General features: G+C 48.7%; 1 protein-coding gene across 10 annotated transcripts in view; it reads right to left on the bottom strand.

Annotated features, from left to right (window-relative positions):
• Positions 1 to 20,508, bottom strand: part of RALGAPA1 (Ral GTPase activating protein catalytic subunit alpha 1) — a 368,491-nt gene that overhangs the window by 190,737 nt on the left and 157,246 nt on the right. For all 10 annotated transcript variants that reach the window (XM_077464690.1, XM_077464691.1, XM_077464695.1 and 7 more), the window contains 2 exons: positions 4,821 to 4,976; positions 2,660 to 2,788 (listed from right to left, as the gene is read on the bottom strand). In XM_077464690.1, the coding sequence (XP_077320816.1) occupies positions 2,660 to 2,788; positions 4,821 to 4,976 (285 nt within the window). The remainder of the gene's footprint in view (positions 1 to 2,659; positions 2,789 to 4,820; positions 4,977 to 20,508) is intronic.

Below are 20,508 nucleotides of genomic sequence, written 5' to 3'. Positions count from 1 at the left end.
GCCAAAACAAGAAACCTGCTGTATTGAATCCTTTAAGGCACAGCGCTCAAGGAATATCTGTCTTACTTTCAGGCAGATCATCCTCCTGATTAGGCCTATCAGAACGTTTGACCTGATCCTTTACGAACTGGCAGACACCAATTGCTGCAACAGCTGTCTGAAAAGCTGAACTGGCCAAAGAGGAGTAGGCTTTTAATCATAACTTCAATTTCTTGTCAACAGGGTCTTTCAAGCCATATGCTTTATCTACTGGACAAGTTAAGTTCTTATTTAAGGAAGAGACTACTGCTGGCATGCTCCATTTTTTAACAAACTTTTTTCATCCATGGGATATAAAAGGGAAAACCTCTTAGGATAAACAAAAAACTTGTCAGGATGTTGCCAATCAGCATACACTGCCTGTTCCAACAGGGGGTGTGGGGGAAAGCCTGTGCAGCCTGAAGAGGCCTCAGGGATCCCAAAGAGGACCAGGGGGGGCTCAGTCACCTATGCAAGAGGCAACTTAAAGGTAGAATGAACCATTTCGGTCAGAGTCAGGATCAAAAGCCTCTGCGACTGAGAGGCAGACATCAACTGGATATCTTCTTGTCCAGATTACTTTTGAAGAAATTTACAAGCCACAAAAATAGAGTACTTGGGTTTAGCAATAAAACACCTCAGAAGGGGAGACCCTTTATTAGCCCTTGTACACACGGTCGGACATTCCGACAACAAACTCCGTCGGATTTTGTCCAAAACTTGTGTTGTATACAAACGTTTGGACAAAGTTGTCAGAAAATCCAATCGTATGTAACGTGATGACGTTATTTCGTTACGACGGGACTACGTCCAGGCTAGTAGCCAATAGCTTTGGTCTAGGAATTTGATCTGAGCATGCGTGGCACTTTGTCTGATCGGAATTCTCTACACACAATTGGACAAAGTCCGAACGGATCATGTTGTCGGAAAGTTTTATAGCCCAGCTCTAAAACCGTGTCCGTCGGATATTCCGACGGAAACAGTCCGATGGAGCCCACACACAGTCGTATTATCCGACAACACGGTCTGATTGGACATTTTCCGTCGGAATGTCCGACCGTGTGTACAAGGGCTTAGGCCTCACCAAGCCCCTATGTAACAATCCTGCTAAGCACCTTTAGCCTGCCAAGCAACACTTGGTGACTCACGTGACCCAGGTAAGGAAAAATGAACCACTTCAAGGGTCTTTTCAGAGCCTGCTCTGTGTCCCACAGTGGCCTTCTGGAAGCACCGCATGTCTAGCCTACACACCTTAAATAAGCTGGGTGTGCGCCAGAACGTTCTGTGCATGCGTGAGCAGGTGCACGGTCCCTGCGAAAGGGTGTGGTTTGACGCAAATCTTTGTGCGCCCAGGTAAGCGCTACTGCGCATGTGTGGCCAAGCCGTGCTCGCCATGACTGCCAAACAAACTGATAAGTCCAGCTGCACTTTTGCGAATGCACGTGCGCAATGGCCGCCAAACAAATGATGAGCACAGCGGCACTCTTGCGATCGCACGTGCGTGCGCCATGGTGAACCAAGGCAAAATGGCATGGAGTCATGCACCATCATACAGGTAAAAAACAGCCAGGCACAAGCAAAAAAGGTACACTTTGCAAACACCCACAGCTAGCTCAAAACTCCCCCGTATGGTCACCGCACATAGGTGTCCAGCCTCTAGCTAGCTTGACTGATTGTTACAATCACCAAGACGCCCCACAATAATAAGTAAAGGCGTTTCACTTACCCATCCAGGCGTAGGGCAGCTTAGAAACTAAGAGCCCAAACTTCACCCATCACAGCGGGTTCCTATCACTTGAGGACCTTCAAGGACTGGGTACCCTTTTCATGTTTAGGGTCCACTGCCTTAGACCCGTACAGACCTGTACAGCACCCTGCAGGAATGCCTTAGTGCTGTAGTGTCCAGGATTCCACTTGGCAGGGTCCAGCGCCCGGAAGCCGCATTACAGGCAAAATCTCACAGGATCTTGAGTCTTCTTTGCAAGGCTCGGATACCATTTATCTAAGCATATGAAGCCTGGGTTAAATGGATCCAATCGGTCAATCCCTTGATTCATTTAAGAACTGTTTGTGGGACTAGAGACCTGGAGCTCAGAGAGCTCAAACAAACCGTGTCACCCCCCTTGCAGACACTAGTAAAAAAACTCAAGTGCTTCTTATGTGGGAGGGGTTATATAGGGGATCATTTCCAGTCTAAAGACCTTTGGTCTACCAGTGTCCACCTGGAGATGGAGTATAACCCAGCAGGTAATGAATAATAGCCTGACTCTGTGTGCCATAATGTATAAAAAAAAAAGAAATCCTGCCCTAGGGACCCGACATTGTTTCTGCTCATTATCTTCTTATATAAGCTGTATTTCTTTTTATTTGCTATATATTTTTCCTATAAAAGTGGAGTTGCCTTTAAACATATAAAGTGCAAAGTTAAAAAATGTTATATTCCAAAACAATGGCAAAAGTGATGAGTGATGCTACATGCGGCACTTAATTTCTTTGCAAAACAAAATGTAGTTCTAATATGAAGTGTATACTGGAATTGCACTGAACCCCAAATACAAGCGCTTTCTTATTTACTGTAAAATGTAGCATAGGCGGAAGGCAAACAAAGCATTTCCCCTGAGATGATGGCAATTGATCTTACATTTAGAGAAGGTGAGGCAGCCACTCTCCCTGCTGCTACAATGAAGTCCATAATTAGGAGTGTGGCTCCTGGGAGCCCCAGAGAAAAAAACTGAGGTGAACAGTGCTTGATAATTGTATTAACAATATCCTGTGAGGGGAAAAAAAAAAAAGTACAGCAATGTCAACCATTATCTCAAGACACAAAATCAAATAAATGAGCAATTTCAGGCAACAAGTACAACCAGTCAGTAAACTGCCAATGCAGTCAAACAATCACTGCAACTGTACTGAATCTAACATAAAACTGTGGCCTCCCATAAAAATATGTACTACTGCATCAAATTGAAAGGGCATCTGAGCATAAAGTTTGCTCTTAACCCCCCTGCAAAGTCCCATTAATACCTGTTGACTTTGGTCAATCAACTAGTGCAGCTTCCTGTGATGATGATGGGATGAGAAGATATAGAGGCATCGCTGTCAGAACTGTAACCCCCTTTCTTCTCTTCTTCCACCCCCCTCCATTCTCCTTATTCTATGAGATTATGTTGTGTGCCTTCCTTTTTCTTTTGCTTCCCCCTTTCTTCTCCTCTCCCTCCGTGTGTCAGGAAAACTTGTCAGAAGTGACTCATGCAGATAGCAGTGCTCTGGATTGAGTACACACTATAAAGGAATATGCTTTGTTCAAATTTTTGTGGGCAACCCCTATGTTGATAAGTTAATTTCTCTAAAGACCGGAATTAAACTTTCTTAATCCACTGTAATCATTCTGTTGCCATAAAAGGCAGATGGTCTATATTATTAGCAAAATGGCATCCTTTCCTGGAATCTCCAACCAACCCAAAACATGTTAAAAACGTGGGGGGAAATACAGGAGTCAAATACCAGATTAGCCACAGTTACTACCTCCTTCCAGTATCTAAACAGTTTGGGGCAGCACCAAAACATATGCATCCAATCCCCATTGTTCCTGAGACAACTGGGACAGAGTAAGGTTTCTCAACGCTCATACTTGTACATAAATTCTGGGGTCCTGTACAACCTGTATATTAAATATGGATGTGCCAATCGTTTAGAGATTGATAAAGAGAGAGAGAGTAGGAGAATTTTTCAGTATGGAATCCCATTGTTCTTCTGAAATCACACCCTCAACTTTTCCCAATTGCGTTTGCTTAATAAAAGGAGTTGGTTGTATCTGGGAGTTGAGAAGACCTAAATATACCCAAGACATTACCCCACTTAGCAGTTGCCTGGAGCACTGTATTTAAATACTGTAGCTGCTGACTTTTAATAGAAAAGGATACTTACCTGTCCAGGGATCCAGCGCTGTCCTCACCAGAGTCTTCAAATGGCTTCGGGTGAAGGTGTCGGCATTTTCAGTAAGGCAAAAAGGTAGTTTCCTACTGTGCATTAACGAGGCATTCTGCACTTTGTGAATGGTCCCACAGTCTTCTGGGACCTGTAAAATGTCCCAGAAGGCTGCGTGAGAAGGATCTGGGGCCAAACATCCAGCTCAGATCGCCATGTCGCATCTGACCTGAAATTAGAGCAGGTACCTGTCAAAACCAGGTACCCGCTCCCCCGCCCAAAAAAAGTTTCAAATGTAGCAGTGAAGAGGGAAAGAATACAAACAGAACTTTCCCTTTTGAGTGAAGTTCTGCTTTAGGCAAACAGGCAAGAAAAAGGGCCTGCATCAAATGAGAAAATATCAGTCCACGTGTTATGAAGCCTAAGCTCAACTGGCCTCAAAAAGACTGAACAGAAACTCTAATTAAGACAATTAAGGGGTAAGAATTCAGCTTTAAGAACTGAGCCTTGATGCTTCCAATGTCAGAGTAGCTGAGCCTGCAGCCCAGAACCCAATACTCTAAAATTTGTGTGCATATGACTTAGTTAATTATACCAGTCAGGGGCTCCCATTGTATAATGGAAGTAACATTTGTACTGTCCACTCGCCACAAGTTAAATTTTTCCCTTCTTAAAGAGAAATCACAATTTGGAGCACAAGAGCTCCAAGAAACACATCGGTAATGCTAGGTAACCACTTTTTTGTGTTCTATTGCTGATATCTGTGAAGAGGCTGATTAGACTGCTCTAAAATAACATAATATCCAGTTCCGTATACCTTGCACTAAAGCCATACATGTCCCATACAATCAAAGTTAGGACAAAGAAGTGGGTACCTGGTCGGTATGGAGTAAACCACAGTGCATAATATTAAAAAAGTGCGTTAAGAAGTCCCGGTTTGGAGACACGTCCTGCCGTCTCGTCATAATTTTACAGATTAATTTGTAGGCATGAAGTTTCCCTTGTTTGTATTTTTCTGGCAGCATTGTGGCCTGAAATACAAGAATGGCAACAATTCACACAGTGCTACAATTTGGAAAGTTAATTTGTGACACAATGAATATGAAGGCTCAGTAAATGGAAGGGGATCATGCTTTATTTTTACAGGAAAAATCAAGATTAGCATTTTAACCACTTTCAGACCGGACCATTTTGCTGGTAAATGACCAGAGGTCTTTTTACACTTTGGCACTGCGCTGCTTTAACTGGTAATTGCGCGGTCATGCAATGTTGTACCCAAACAAAATTTGCGTCCTTTTCTTCCCACAAATAGAGCTTTCTTTTGATGGTATTTGATTGCCTCTGCGATTTTTATTTTTTGCGATATAAACGTAAAAAGACCGCAAATTTTGAAAAAAAATGATATTTTCTACTTTTTGTTATTAGAAAAATCCAATAAACTCAATTTTAGTCATACATTTAGGCCAAAATGTATTCAGCCACATGTCTTTGGTAAAAAAAAAGTCAATAATTGTATATTTATTGGTTTGCGCAAAAGTTGTCACATCTACAAACTAAGGTACGTTTTCTGGAATTTACGCAGCTTTTAGTTTACGACTGCCTATCTCATTTCTTGAGGTGCTAAAATGGCAGGGCAGTACAAAACCCCCCCAAATGACCCCATTTTGGAAAGTAGACCCCCTAAGGAAATTGATAAGAGGCATGTTGAGCCCATTGAATATTTTATTTTTTTGCCTCAAGCGATTGAATAATGACAAAAAAAAAAATTTTTTTTTTTTTTTACACAAAGTTGTCACTAAATGATATATTGCTCACACATGCTATGGGCGTATGTGAAATGACACCCCAAAATAAATTCTGATGCTTCTCCTGAGTATGGGGATACCACATATGTGGGACTTTTTGGGAGCCTAGCCGCGTACGGGGCCCCGAAAACCAAGCACCGCCTTCAGGCTTTCTAAGGGCGTAAATTTTTGAGTTCACTTCTCACTACCTATTACAGTTTTGAAGGCCATAAAATGCCAAGATGGCACAAAACCCCCACAAATGACCCCATTTTAGAAAGTAGACACCCCAAGCTATTTGCTGAGAGGCATGTTGAGTTCATGGAATATTTTATATTTTGCCACAAGTTGCGGGAAAATTACAAACTTTTTTTTTTTTTTTTTTTTTTAACAAAGTTGTCACTAAATGATATATTGCTCATGCATGCCATGGGCATATGTGAAATGACACCCCAAAATAAATTCTGCTGCTTCTCCTGAGTACGGGGATACCACATATGTGGGACTTTTTGGGAGCCTAGCCGCGTACGGGGCCCCGAAAACCAAGCACCGCCTTCAGGCTTTCTAAGGGCGTAATTTTTTGATTTCACTCCTCACTACCTATTACAGTTTTGAAGGCCATAAAATGCCAAGATGGCACAAAACCCCCACAAATGACCCCATTTTAGAAAGTAGACACCCCAAGCTATTTGCTGAGAGGCATGTTGAGTCCATGGAATATTTTATATTTTGCCACAAGTTGCGGGAAAATTACAAACTTTTTTTTTTTTTCACAAAGTTGTCACTAAATGATATATTGCTCACGCATGCCATGGGCATATGTGAAATGACACCCCAAAATAAATTCTGCTGCTTCTCCTGAGTATGGGGATACCACATATGTGGGACTTTTTGGGAGCCTAGCCGCGTACGGGGCCCCGAAAACCAAGCACCGCCTTCAGGCTTTCTAAGGGCGTTACAGTTTTGAAGGCCATAAAATGCCAAGATGGCACAAACCCCCCCCAAATGACCCCATTTTGGAAAGTAGACACCCCTAAATTTAGGGGTACACTAGTGAGACTAGGTAATAAATGGCGGGTGCCCTGAAACTATAAAAAAATAACTAACCAACCAGCGTCACCTGTAACAGTTATATGGTGATCACTGGTGAAAGGGTTAACTAGGGGGCAATCAGGGGGCTTTATGCGGTAGTATATGGGGGTCCCTGGCGCTATAAAAAGCTGCAGCGAACCTAAATACCTACCTGCCTAACTAGCGTCACCTGTGACACTAATACAGCGATCAGAAAAACGATCGCTTATTAGGCTGGGTTCACACTGGAGCGATGCGGGAACGCCACGAATGCGCGGCGGGTTCCCGCATCGCATGCCTCCCGGCGGCAGTTCACACTGCCCTATGCGAACTGCTGGGAGTGTCAGTGAAATGTTACTGACACCCCCAGATCAGTTCGCATATCGCAGTGCGATCTGCAAACTCGGATCGCATGGTGTGAACACCCATGCGATCCGATTCTGCTGCGGGCCAAAAAAAGGGTCCCGTGCGAATTTGCGGCGGGTGCGGCGGGTGCGGCGAATGGCTGAACTCGAATCGCACAGAGATCGGATGTGATTTGCACTGCAGTGCGGTGCGAATCACATCCGTTCTCATAAACCGCTGCAATGTGAACCCAGCCTTAGTGACACTGGCGACGGGGGGTGATCACGGGGTTAAACCTTTATTGGGGGGGTTAGGGGGGTACCTTATAACTAAAGGGGGCTAACCCTAACTGCCCTAACAGTTATTAGTCACAAATGACACCCGCCGGGTGATCAGGGGGTTAAACCTTTATTAGGTAATAAATGGCGGGTGCCCTGAAACTATAAAAAAATAACTAACCAACCAGCGTCACCTGTAACAGTTATATGGTGATCACTGGTGAAAGGGTTAACTAGGGGGCAATCAGGGGGCTTTATGCGGTAGTATATGGGGGTCCCTGGCGCTATAAAAAGCTGCGGCGAACCTAAATACCTACCTGCCTAACTAGCGTCACCTGTGACACTAATACGGCGATCAGAAAAATGATCGCTTATTAGGCTGGGTTCACACTGGAGCGATGCGGAAACGCCGCGAATCCGCGGCGGGTTCCCGCATCGCATGCCTCCCGGCGGCAGTTCACACTGCCCTATGCGAACTGCTGGGAGTGTCAGTGAAATGTTACTGACACCCCCAGATCAGTTCGCATATCGCAGTGCGATCTGCAAACTCGGATCGCATGGTGTGAACACCCATGCGATCCGATTCTGCTGCGGGCCAAAAAAAGGGTCCCGTGCGAATTTGCGGCGGGTGCGGCGGGTGCGGCGAATGGCTGAACTCGAATCGCACAGAGATCGGATGTGATTTGCACTGCAGTGCGGTGCGAATCACATTCGTTCTCATAAACCGCTGCAATGTGAACCCAGCCTTAGTGACACTGGCGACGGGGGGTGATCACGGGGTTAAACCTTTATTGGGGGGGTTAGGGGGGTACATTAGAACTAAAGGGGGCTAACTCTAACTGCCCTAACAGTTATTACAGTCACAAATGACACCAATGCAAAAAAAAAAAAAAAAAAAAAAAAAATGACATTGGTGTCACTGTGACTGGGGGGCAGGGGTAATTGGGGGGGTGATCGGGGGGTAAAGGGGGGGTGTGAGTGTGCCTGGCATGTTCTACTGTGTGTGTGAGTGTTGGTGCAACTTACTGATCCGTTCTCCTCCGTGTCGGAACGAAAAATACCGACACGGAGGAGAGAATACATCACTTCCTCTCCTGTGTTTACATTACAGGAGAGGAAGTGATGTCACCGGGGATTTCTATTCGTCGGGAGCGATCGCGAGGGGGTGGCCATGAATGAATGGCCGTCCCCTCGTCCGGGATCGCTCCCGTACGAATTCCGACCGCCGCAGGCACCGGGCGGGGGCCCGATCGGGCCCCCGACCCGCGGGAGGCAAGGGACGTACATGTATGTCCTTATGCCTGCCCGTGCCATTGTACCGACGTACATCGGCGTGCGGCGGTCGGCAACTGGTTAAGCTACCTAAATCCACCAATTATTTTCACATGCTATTATTACTGAAAGTTATGTAAAGTTTTAAATAAAAGGCTAAGATATCTGATATAGCCAGGGTATTTTACAGCCAGAATGGGGCACTTCACAACATCCCTTGTACCGCAATAAAAATCTTAATACAAAACAAAAATATATAGCAGCCAAAAATAAAATGTAGACCTGTAAAAATTGGATTATTATTACAGTTTACCTGTGAAATCCTTTTCTTGGAGTACATCATGGGACACGGCGCCATAAGTAATTACTTAATGGGTTATAGGCTACCTTCAGGTGTTGACACTGGTAAACCCAATCAAGGAAGTTTACTCCCTATATAAGCCCTCCTCCTTTCAGTAGCACATCAGTTTTTGTAGCAAAGCAACATAAATAATCCCAAAAGAGGGGCGGGACCTCTGTGTCCCATGATGTACTCCAAGAAAAGGATTTTACAGGCAAGCTATTTTCTTTATCGTACATCATGGGACACAGAGACTTAAGTAATTACTTAATCGGAAGTCCCATAGCAATGCTACTTGAGGGGAGGGAGAAACTACCCACAGACTTGAGGATTTATACTGCTGCCTGCAGTACACTGTACTGCTGCCTGCAGTACACTGTGCCTGAAGGCGATATCCTCATACCTCCTTACATCTACCTGATAAAATCTTGTGAACGTATGCATTGAAGACCAAGTTGTGGTCTTACAGATCTGAGCCATGGAGGCCTGGTGACGCACTGCCCAAGAAGCACTAACCGACCTGGTAGCGTGCGCCCTTAACTTGAAACGGGGGAATCTTACCTGTTAAATCATGAGTTTTAATTATCCCTTGTCGAATCCACTTAGTGACAGTGGATTTTGACGCTGCCTGTCCTTTCTTAGGATCCTCTGGCAGAATAAACAAGACACGGGTCTTACGAATCTGATCAGTTGTCTAAAAATAGATTTTCAATGCTCTCATCACATTAAGACAAATGTAGTGACTTCTTCCCTGGAACATGGTTTTGGTAAAAACTATGGCAGGACAATATCTTGGTTCAGGTGAAATCTGAAATGACTTTTGATAAAAACTAAAGTCTGGACGAGGGTGTAACACCACTCTGTCCCCATGACAAATCCAATATGGCTCTTTACAAGAAAGAGGAGCCAATTCCGAAACTCTCCTTGCCGAGGATATAGCAACCAAAAATACCAACTTCCTTGTCAGAAGGACTAGGGGAATGTGTTGTATTGGTTCAAATGGATGTTTTTTGTAACACAGACAAAACTAAGTTCAAGTCCCAAGGGTTCAAGGAAGGTTTGACAGGCTGAATAAGCCACATCACCCCCTGTATGAAACCCCGGACTACAGAATGAGTAGCAAGTGGTCTTTTTGAAATAAGACCAATAAAGATGAGACTTGGCCTTTAATAGTACTCAAGGCCAATTTCTACCCCTGATTATAGAAAGGCAAGAATTCTGTCTGCCTATGAAATATCACTGAGGGTGCCAACCCTTGGATTCACATCAGGAAACATAAGCCCTCTAGGCTCTATAGTTCTGGAAGCTGGCTTTGTTGCATTAATTAGGGTAGAGATAACTGAGCCGGAAAGCCCACATTTCCCCAGAATTTGGTTAATAGCCAAGCCGTTAAATTTAGAGACCATAGGGTAGGATGGAATATAGGTCCCTGTGAGAGCAGATCTGGCCGTAGTGGGAAGGACCATGGGCCCTCCACTGCCATCTTTACGATTACTGCATATCATGACCTTCTGGGCCATGCTAGTGCCACCAGAATTACTGGCTTTCTTTCCAGCTTGATCCTGCAAAGAAATCGAGGCAGCAACTGAATAGGGGGGAATGCATAGATCAGTGAGAACTGATCCCATGGGGTTGCCAAAGCATTTGTTCCGCATGTGAATGGATCCCTTGTTCTGGCCACAATGTAGACTAAATTCAAGTTGAACCTGGACGCTAGAAGATACGTCCAGAGTCCCCCATCTTTGGCAAACAGCCCGAAATATGTCGGGGTGAAGAGACCATACCACTGGGAATGACTTCTGGCGACAAGTAGTCCCCCTGGCTATTCTCTACTCCCAGAATGAAGACTGCTGATAGGCACGAAACATTAACCCCTGTCCAAGTTAGAATATGGTTCTCTGAGAGACCTTCAGTGTCCGCTTGCGATTGGTATAGGCCACAGCTGTGGCACTGTCAGATTGAATCCTGACAAGACGATCCCGTTGGGGGCTGAACTAACAACTCACATGTTAGAGGTTTTTAAAACAAAATACTCATTGCCTACCGCAACCTGAAAGTTTCACCTGTAACCTGAAAGTCCAGGTCTTTAAAGCCAGACGTACTTGACCGAATCTCTAGGATATTGATGGACAAGGTTCTTTTCGGTTCTTGACCACTGTCCCTGGAAAGCTGTATTTTCTAGTACTGCTCCCCAGCCTGAAAGGCTGGCATCCACCATTACCACCTATCAGATGACTGGTCTGAAGGATTTTCCTTTCAGCAGATTCTAGGTTAGTAACCATCAAGTGAGGCTTTGGGACACTCTTGGGGCCAGCTGCTTTGGCAAGTCTAAAGCTTTAATTGTTTTGTTCCAAGCAGACAGGATACTGTTTTGCAACAGTCTTAAATGAAACTGGGAATAGGGAACTGCTTCAAATGAAGCCACCATAGTTCCTAGCAACCTCATGCAAAGGTGAATGGAGGGATCGCCATTTGACCTGACCATCCGTACCAACTCTCTTATGGAGTTGATTTTTGCCTGAGGCAAGAACACCCTTTCCTGGGCTGTGTCTATGATCAGACCCAAGTAACTCAGCTTTATTAGTGGTATTAAAGCGGGATTCCACCCTAAAGTGGAACCTCCGCTGATCGGATCCCTCCCCCCCTCCGGTGTCACAATTGACACCTTTCAGGGGGGAGGGGGGTAGAGATACCTGTCAAAGACAGGTATTTACACCCACTTCCGGGCATAGACTCCCGTGGGAGTCTACGCCATTTCCTGCCCTGCCGCGCTGTCTGCTGGGACACACACGGGTCCCAGTGACCGCGCGGAGATTTTCTATTGCGCTGCACGACACGCGCATGCGCAGTAGGGAACCGGGAAGTGAAGCCGATTCGCTTCACTTCCCGATTCCCTCACCTAGAATGGTGGCGGCAGCAGCCGAGAGCCGAGCGATCAATCGGCCTCGGCTGCCGGCATCGCTGGAACCCGGGACAGGTGAGTGTCCATTTATTAAAAGTCAGCAGCTGTAGTATTTATAACTGCTGGCTTTTAATATTTTTTTTTTGGTGGAATCCCTCTTTAAGGAAGATTCCTCTAGGTTGAGAATCCAACCCAACCTTTCAGATAGCTGGTTGTAGTGTGTACACTTTGCTCCAAATGAGCCACAGACTGATCTATTGCTAAGGGCTACAAGCTGGAAATGCTGCTGTTATAACTCGAACCGCGGAAACCTTTGATGAGTGGGAAATATATGGACAGGCAGATATGCAACCCTGATGTCGACTGATGCCAGAAGTTCTCCTCCTAGAGTAGAAACTGCTGACCTGTTAATCTCCATGTGAAAGGAGTGGATCTTCAAGAACAGATTTTGATTTCTTAGATCTAGAATGGGTCTGACGTCTCCATTTGGTTTTGGTATCATGAAGATTGAATAAAAACCCCAGACCTTGCTCCTTTGTGTGGATCTGTATGATCACCCTTTGAGATATTAATCGGTCTAGTGCTTGAAACAGAGATTGTCCTTTCTCTGGATCTTTGGGAACGCTTGACTTCAGGAAGGCGAGATGGTAGAAAGTCCCAAAATTCCAGCTTGTACCCCAGCGTTACCGTGAAGATGACCCATCTGTCCTGAGTTTCTTGCTTTTCAAACTTCTGAAAACTGTGAGGGGGTGAGGGGGGTTGCCTCTTCATGATGAGGCTTTAGGATTCTGCTTTGCAGGTTTCCGACCCCAGGACTTCTTTTGAGCCTGGGTCTGACGGCGGAGGCAGAAGCCCCTGGCGTAAGGGAAAGAGCCCGTTTAAACAAAGGGCATTTATACTTTTTTTTGACTGGCAAAAAGAGTACTTTTCCCACTAGAAATTGTGTGGATATATATGTCCAAGTTTTCTCCAAATAGTCTCTCCCCATGAAAAGGGAGCCCAGTTAAGAGATCCTTACATGGTGATTCAGCTGAAAAAAATCTTCTAACCACGGGATTGGTGACATGGGGGACACACCTGGTGAATAGCAGCTATGGCAAAGCATAATGCTTTTGGTAGTTCATCCAAATCCCAAGCTTATTGTGCAGGAAGCTCTTTAAGGGACTGTTTAAATTGGTCCTTTAGGGGAAGCGGACCTGCATGGACGCTTGCTGAGGTAGCTCTCTCATCAGCCCAGCTACACAGGCACAAAAGGGGGACAATCCGCACCCATCCGATGGGGAGATCGAGGGCCACCCGATCCACGACTAGCAGGGGACCCTCCGCCGTCCCTCCGGGGCCCGCAGCGGACCTCCGGACGTACTTTTCGCCGCCAGACGCTCCGGCCGGCGGGCCTCCCAAGATGGCGCCGACCGCGCCGGAGGCGACGCGCCAGGCCCCATCCCCGGCCTCGAGTATGAGGAGCGGACATCAAGCGGAGATCGGGGCGGACGGGACGCCTCCTCCATCCAGCGCAGCCGACCGGACCCCCGCAGCGGTGAGTGACACCCCGCTCCCGCCCGTGTATCAGCCCACCAGCTTAGGCCCGAGGCCTACTGCGAGGCCCCTCAATCCGGGCGCATGTGAACCCATCCCCCCACGGCATACAGAGCAGCGCGCGGCCCTGAGGGATCTGAGCCCGCTGCGCTGGGGCCAGAGGTCCCCTCCACGCAGGGCGGCCAACTGGGAGCAGGACAGCGGGGAGGCCTGGGGGATGGCAGGAGGCCGCACCAGGCTGGATCAGAACTCGGGGTACCTGGAGCATGAACCCCCTTCCCCTCCTACGGACACGCAATGCACGGGGAACCTCCCCAGGCTGCTGCGGGCGACATCGGACCCCCTCCTCCCCACTAGTTCACTGGGGTCCCCCCCTTCCATTGAGGACACTGACTTCCCAGCCCTCCCCCCTCCGGGAGACCCACTGCCATGGCCTCGGCGGGGACATGGGGGAGTGGCGGAGCCCCGAATGGACGACTGTCCTCCACGTGGGCTCCTGGCCCACAGCGACACCGGAGTGGCTCCCCGGCCCCTGTCGGCTGTAGAACAGGCTTGGACCCGTATCGGGAAGTGAGGCAGACCCGCACGACTCCCCTGAAGTCACCACCTCCTCAGCCCGGGGTGTGGGACTCTCACATCGGGCCCCCCCCAGACTCACGGGAGGCACACGGACCCCATGGTTCTCTACAGCCGCCCCTTCTGATTCCTACTGGGGATGACCCTGGAGGGCCCCCCCCGCCCCTACACCCGCAGTGGCAGCAATACCTACAAGCAATCCCCACCAAGGAGGACTTTAAGCAATTGATAGAAGATGTTAAATCAACCTGTCGCTCGGAAATACAAATGTTGCACTCCGGTCTCAAGCACTTAGCGGATCGGGTCGAGATGGCCGAGGAGGAGATACAGGAAACTAAAATCGCGATCCACAGGACCCAAGTACAAGGGGCCGACCATCGAATGCTTCTGAGGGACATGCAGCGTCATGTGGAGGACCTGGATAATAGGGGGCGTCGGCATAACATACGGGTGAGGGGGATTCCAGAGGCGGACGGACCGGAAGATCTCCAGATTATCCTGCAAGAAATATTTAATAACCTTCTTGGGGAACCCCCCACCCAGTTTATTGAAATGGACAGAGCTCACAGGGCATTGCGCTCTAAAGGCGCGACTTCTACCCCCAGGGATGTCATCTGTAGAATCACTTCGTTCCACATCAAAGAGGACATAATGAGACAAGCCCGCCTGGCCCGGGTGGTGAACTTTCGCGATATCCAAGTCCAGCTCTTCCCAGACCTATCCTGGCTCACACTGCAGAAGCGCAGATTGCTTCAACCGTTGCTCCGCACGTTGCAGGACGCCCATATCCCGTACCGCTGGGGATATCCGTTCGCTCTCACAGCCAAACATCAAGGCAAGACAGCAACCTTGCGGTACCCGGAGGATCTCCACTCCTTTTGTGAGGATCTGGGGCTTCATCCCCCCCAGTTGCCGGACTGGGATCTCGTGGCTGCCCAGCCTTCCGCACCCGCCCTGTGGCAGGAGGTCCCCTCCCGCCAACGCCCTCGCAACCGGGAGGCACCTAAGAAAACGGCCCGCCAAGGAAAGGGCTGAGGCTATGTAAGGCGACAATCTTTGTGTACTCTCTTTTTTCTCCTTTTTTGATCCCGTAGGCCCGCGGGGCGCAAGGGATCGTGGCCCGTTTTGTTTGTTGGTTGGCCGATGGACTGATGTCCGGACTCTCCGAACTTGCCTTTTTTTTTTTTCAGCCCCAAGAGTTTCCGTTTTTTATTTGTTTTTTTCTCCCCCTATTAAGTGCCTTCATGTTGAGTTATGTTTTTCTTAAGGCTGATGTATCTGAGAGATTGAGATCATGGGTTTTTCTCAGTCTCTGAGTCACCCCCCTTCTGCCCGGATGCATTGGTGTTGCATCCGGGATTTTGGGAACTGCCTGGCGACTGTTGTCGCAGGGGCGTTTCCTCAGCTCCCCCCCACCTTATGTCAACGGCCTTATCTACGCCTCCTGATGGGGGGGGCTGGACTCCCATGCGGCCGCCAGGCCCGACCCACGGGTTCGGGTTCTGGTGGCCCCCTGGGAATCCGATTGGACCTGAGCGATCTGCCTGTTCATGGTCTCCTATGGCTTAATTTTGTAATGTACAGTGGTTGTCTATTTGCTGTGTATACCTTTATTTGCGATACTAACCTCTTCTCTCTCTCTCCTTTTCTACTTTTCCCTTTCCCTCTCCCCTCCCTGTTCTCTCACCGTGTCGTGGCAGGTGGGCAACGTGGAGCCCTTTCTCCAGAACGAGCAACCTCCTGGCTCCTGGCGGTCGTCCTACAAGGTGGAATATGGGTAAGTCCCCGCTTATACTGTTACCCCCCTGACATGACTAATGGCTAAGATTTTATCCCTTAATGTCCATGGACTGAATTCTAATGGGAAACGGCATCTGGCACTTAGGGAATTCAGGCAGTCAGGAGCGGATATAGTCTTTGTCCAGGAGACACACTTTGATAAGGGGGGGTCCTTTGCTTTCGCCTCTAGATATTTTCCCTTAGCTTACCTATCCTCGGGCCCTCACAGGAAGGCCGGCGTGGCCATCCTGATACGTCGCGGAGCCCCATTTACCTACCTCGATCACTATGGTGATCCCGGGGGAGGCTTCTTGATTCTTAAGGGCAAATGGGGTTCACAGCCGATCACTCTATGCACCCTGTACGCCCCCAATGTCCGCCAACATAGCTTTCTTTCCAAACTCCTGTCCCGTCTGTTCAAGTCGGATCATGGTTACTTAGTGGTGGGGGGTGATTTTAACCTGGCTCACTCCGCCATTGCGGACCGTTTGGCGACAACGACCCGACCTCCCTCTGCTAAAGCTCTTAGGGATTCGAAACTATTCCGCCAGCTGACCCGTAGGCACGCTCTTTTTGACGTCTGGCGGGCCCTTCACCCGGCGGACCGCCAGTACACGTTCTACTCGGCCCCGCACCAGTTGCACTCCCGCATAGACTACTTCTTTACTAACAATTCAACGCTGAGAGTGGCCCGCCGAGCCCATATCCTGCCGATCTCATGGTCGGACCACGCGCCGATCCTGTTAACACTAGATCTAGCGGCCCCTGTAATTAGACCCTACAATTGGAAACTTAACACCTTTCTCCTACAACATTCCCCCTCACAGGCGGAAATGGCCTCAACCCTGAAACTCTACTTCACTGAGAACGCGACCCCGGACGTTACTCTCCCCACTTTGTGGGAGGCCCATAAGGCGGTCATCCGCGGAAAGTGCATGGCTCTTTCTTCTGCTTTAAAGAGGGATGCAGGGGCCGCTAAACTGCGGACGGAAAGGGAACTGGGGCAGTTAGAAAGGGATATGCAGGCTTCTCCTTCGCTGCGACTTCTCCGGAAGATCACTAGGCTTCGCATGGTGCTTAAGGACCTCGCGCTTCGCCGGGTAGAAAAGGCCATTCTGCGGGTTAAGCAGCTATATTACGACAGGGGCAACAAGGCGCACTCTCTTTTGGCGAGGAAACTTAACGATAAAACCCTCCTATCCACTCCACATCAGATTAAAACTAAAAACAACACCGTAGTCTCTCACCCTAAGGAGATAGCAGACACATTTGCGAAATTTTATGCGGAGTTATACAACAGTGACGACATACCCAGTGCTCCCTTGTCGGAGGAGCTCTCCCAGAGCATGCGCCAATACTTGACGGACAGTGGGATCCCCCGTATCCGAGACCTGGATCTGGCCTCCCTGAATATGCCCATCACGGAGGAGGAAATAGAGCTGACCGTCAAGTCGCTACCGGCTCATAAATCCCCGGGCCCGGACGGTTTACCCTACGAATACTACAAAACGTTTCTGCCCCTTCTGCTTCCTTACTTGAGCAGACTGTTTAATGCGTTTCTCTTAAATACCCCGGTCCCTTCCGATATGCAACGCTCCTTCATCACCCTGATACCCAAGCCCGATAAGGACCCCATTCTCTGTGCCAATTATAGGCCCATTGCACTCCTAAATACAGATCTAAAGATCTTTACGAAGCTCCTCTCCCTCCGGCTCAATAGGGTTCTCCCCTCCCTCATCCATAAAGATCAGGTGGGATTTGTCCCTCTTCGCCAAGCCGGCGACAATACCAGAAGGGTCATAGATTTAGTCGACGTGGCGAATAGGGGGGGCACCCCGTCTTTGCTTCTGAGTTTAGATGCGGAAAAGGCATTTGATAGACTGGGGTGGCCCTTCCTGTTCGCTACGTTGCAGCACATGGGGATGAGGGGACCGTTTCTGCGGGCCATACGCCACCTTTATTCCAACCCGTCCTCCCAGGTTAAAACCCCCTTCGCCACATCCTCGGCGTTCTCGGTATCCAATGGCACGCGCCAGGGCTGCCCCCTATCGCCTTTACTATTTGCTATCTGTGTGGAACCCCTGGCGGCGTCCATTCGGCGGAACCCGGATATCAGGGGCGTCCCGGTTCGGGACAGGGAATTTAAGGTGTCCCTGTTCGCGGACGATGTCATTCTCACCCTGACCCAGCCCAGAATATCCCTGCCTAACCTACATAGGGAGTTGGACCGCTACAGCGCCCTATCGGGCTATAAAATTAATGCATCCAAATCGGAAGCCCTACCGGTAAATATCCCGCCCCAGGAAGTTGAACATCTCCGAACCACCTTTCCGTACCACTGGAAAACCGATTCCCTGAAATACTTGGGGGTTCATATAACCCCGACCTTTGAATCTCTGTATCAGGCAAACTTCCCACCCCTATATGGTGTTATTAGGCAATTACTTTCCCAATGGCGGAAGCACCAGATCTCCCTCTTTGGTAGGATAGCTTCGGTGAAAATGACGATTCTCCCGAAGCTCCTCTACCTTTTCCAGACCCTTCCTATCCCAGTACCATATCACCACCTGAGAAAATTACAGGCGGACCTGCTTGATTTTACGTGGAATTACAAGCGTCATAGAATCCCCCGCTCGATCATGACAGCCTCTCGCTCGGCCGGGGGACTGGCGTTTCCGGATCTTGTAAAGTACTTCCAGGCAGCTCAGCTCCGGGCAGTGACCTCTTGGTTCACCCAGAGGTCGTACAACAGGTGGACGGAAATTGAGAAGCTCTGGATGGCTCCAGTGCATCCTAATAGTATGCTATGGAGCGCCCCAGCGTTGACTCCCCGGACCCAGCTGCTAGGATCTATGTCCCATCTACAGGGCCTATGGCGCAAGCTTACTAAGATCTATGTCTTGTCCTCGGACAAATCGCTCCTGACGTCCTTCCTGTACCACCCTAAGATGCCAGACAGTCTGACGTATGCGATGTCCCACGCCTGGTCGTCCCGAAACCTCTTCCATCTGGGGACCTTAGTGGACCCCAGATCACGGAGAATGTTGTCTTATGCTGATCTTCAGTCCAAATTTGACCTCCCGAGACAGAGCTTCTACAGCTATCTGCAGATACGGCACTTTGCCCAGACCATATCCTCTGACTTGCGATTCTCCCCTCCCTCCGCTTTTGAGACCATAATCCTAGAGGGCAGGGCCCAAAGAGGATTGATATCAGCTATATATAAAATCCTTAATACACCCCCGTTAACTTCGGCATGCAGACATGCTTACATGCTCAAGTGGGAGGAACAGCTGGGGGAGGAGCTAACGGATGAGCAATGGCAGACGATATGGTCCCAGGCCTCGAAAAGCTCTCTATGCACACTCTACAGGGAGAACGCGTACAAAATTTTGTTTTTCTGGTACATGACCCCAGACGTCCTTCACGCCATTTACCCTACTACCTCTGACAGATGCTGGAGGTGCTTGACCCACAAGGGCACGTTGTTCCACATTTTCTGGCAATGTCCCCTGGTAGTTCCCTTCTGGGAGGGGGTCCGGCGCCTTTTGTCGGATCTCTTGGACCGGCGGGTGGTCCTGGATCCTAAGACCTTCTTGTTGGGCATCCCTTTCCCTAAATTGACGAAGTCCCGCAAGACATTGTCACGACATATCCTGACAGCGGCGAGATGCCTAATAGCACTACATTGGAAAAGGGCACTGCCCCCCGCTCTCGGAGCACTCCATGCTAGAGTTCAGGACGTGGAGTTGATGGAGAGGATGACCGCCAGGATACGGGACAGGCTTGAGGCCCATGATGTGGTCTGGAGCCCATGGAACCTACGGGAGCTCCGGAGGTGAAAATGCCGCAGGGACCACACACGGTGACTATACCCCCTACCTTTCCTTACCCCTCCTTCCCCACGTTCCCCTATCCCTCCTTTTTCTTTTCTCTTCTCTTTATCTCCTTTGCTATTCTCTCTCTCATCCTCCTTACCCCTCTTACTTCCTATCCTTCTCGTCTCTCCTCTTGTTCTTCCTTTCTCTCTACTGCTTGGTACTCCTATATCTCTCTGCCAGTCTCTTTCACCCTTTTCCTCATGGCTGGTGTTCCTATGTGCCTTGCTGCTCCTCTAGCACACTACTTCGTAGATGCTGCTACTCATGAGAGGTTAATACTGTTGGTAGCTGTTTATGATCGGGTGAGGGGCTACCCTACTGGACCCTAAGGTGGGCAACACCACTTGTTGATTAACAGGGTCGGCCCGATGGTTCGCGGGGGGCCCCCCCGGGGCTGGCGGTTGCCGGCCCTGGGGGGCCTACTGGAACGGGCCACTGGTTGGGTGGTCCCTGCAGCCCTCTCTTCTCTGTTCTGACTGTTCTACTATGTTGTAGTAATGCATGACGTGTAATGCACTCTTTGAATATAAATAAATATATTATTTGATAAATTGGTCCTTTAGAGATTGACAGACGCTTATTGCAGCCACTGCAGACTGAGTAATGGCACCTGCCATAGAAAAAGTAGATCTCAACAGGGATTCCAACTCCTTATCTGTTGAATCCTTTAAGCAGCTGTGCACTGTCTACTGGACAAGTTAGGCCTTTATTCACATTGGAAATCACAGGAAAAACTGCAGGTATTTTCCATCTTTTAGAGAATTTCTCCTCCAGGGGATAGAGAATTGCAATTTTCTTA

Source organism: Lithobates pipiens, unplaced genomic scaffold (assembly GCF_037356315.1).
Source record: "Lithobates pipiens isolate NorthernLeopardFrog02 unplaced genomic scaffold, aLitPip1_a1.2 Scaffold_30, whole genome shotgun sequence".
In the NCBI taxonomy this organism is placed as follows: Eukaryota; Metazoa; Chordata; class Amphibia; order Anura; family Ranidae; genus Lithobates; species Lithobates pipiens.
The sequence above is the reverse complement of the archived record's forward strand: the minus strand, read 5'-3'. Positions and strand labels throughout refer to the sequence as shown.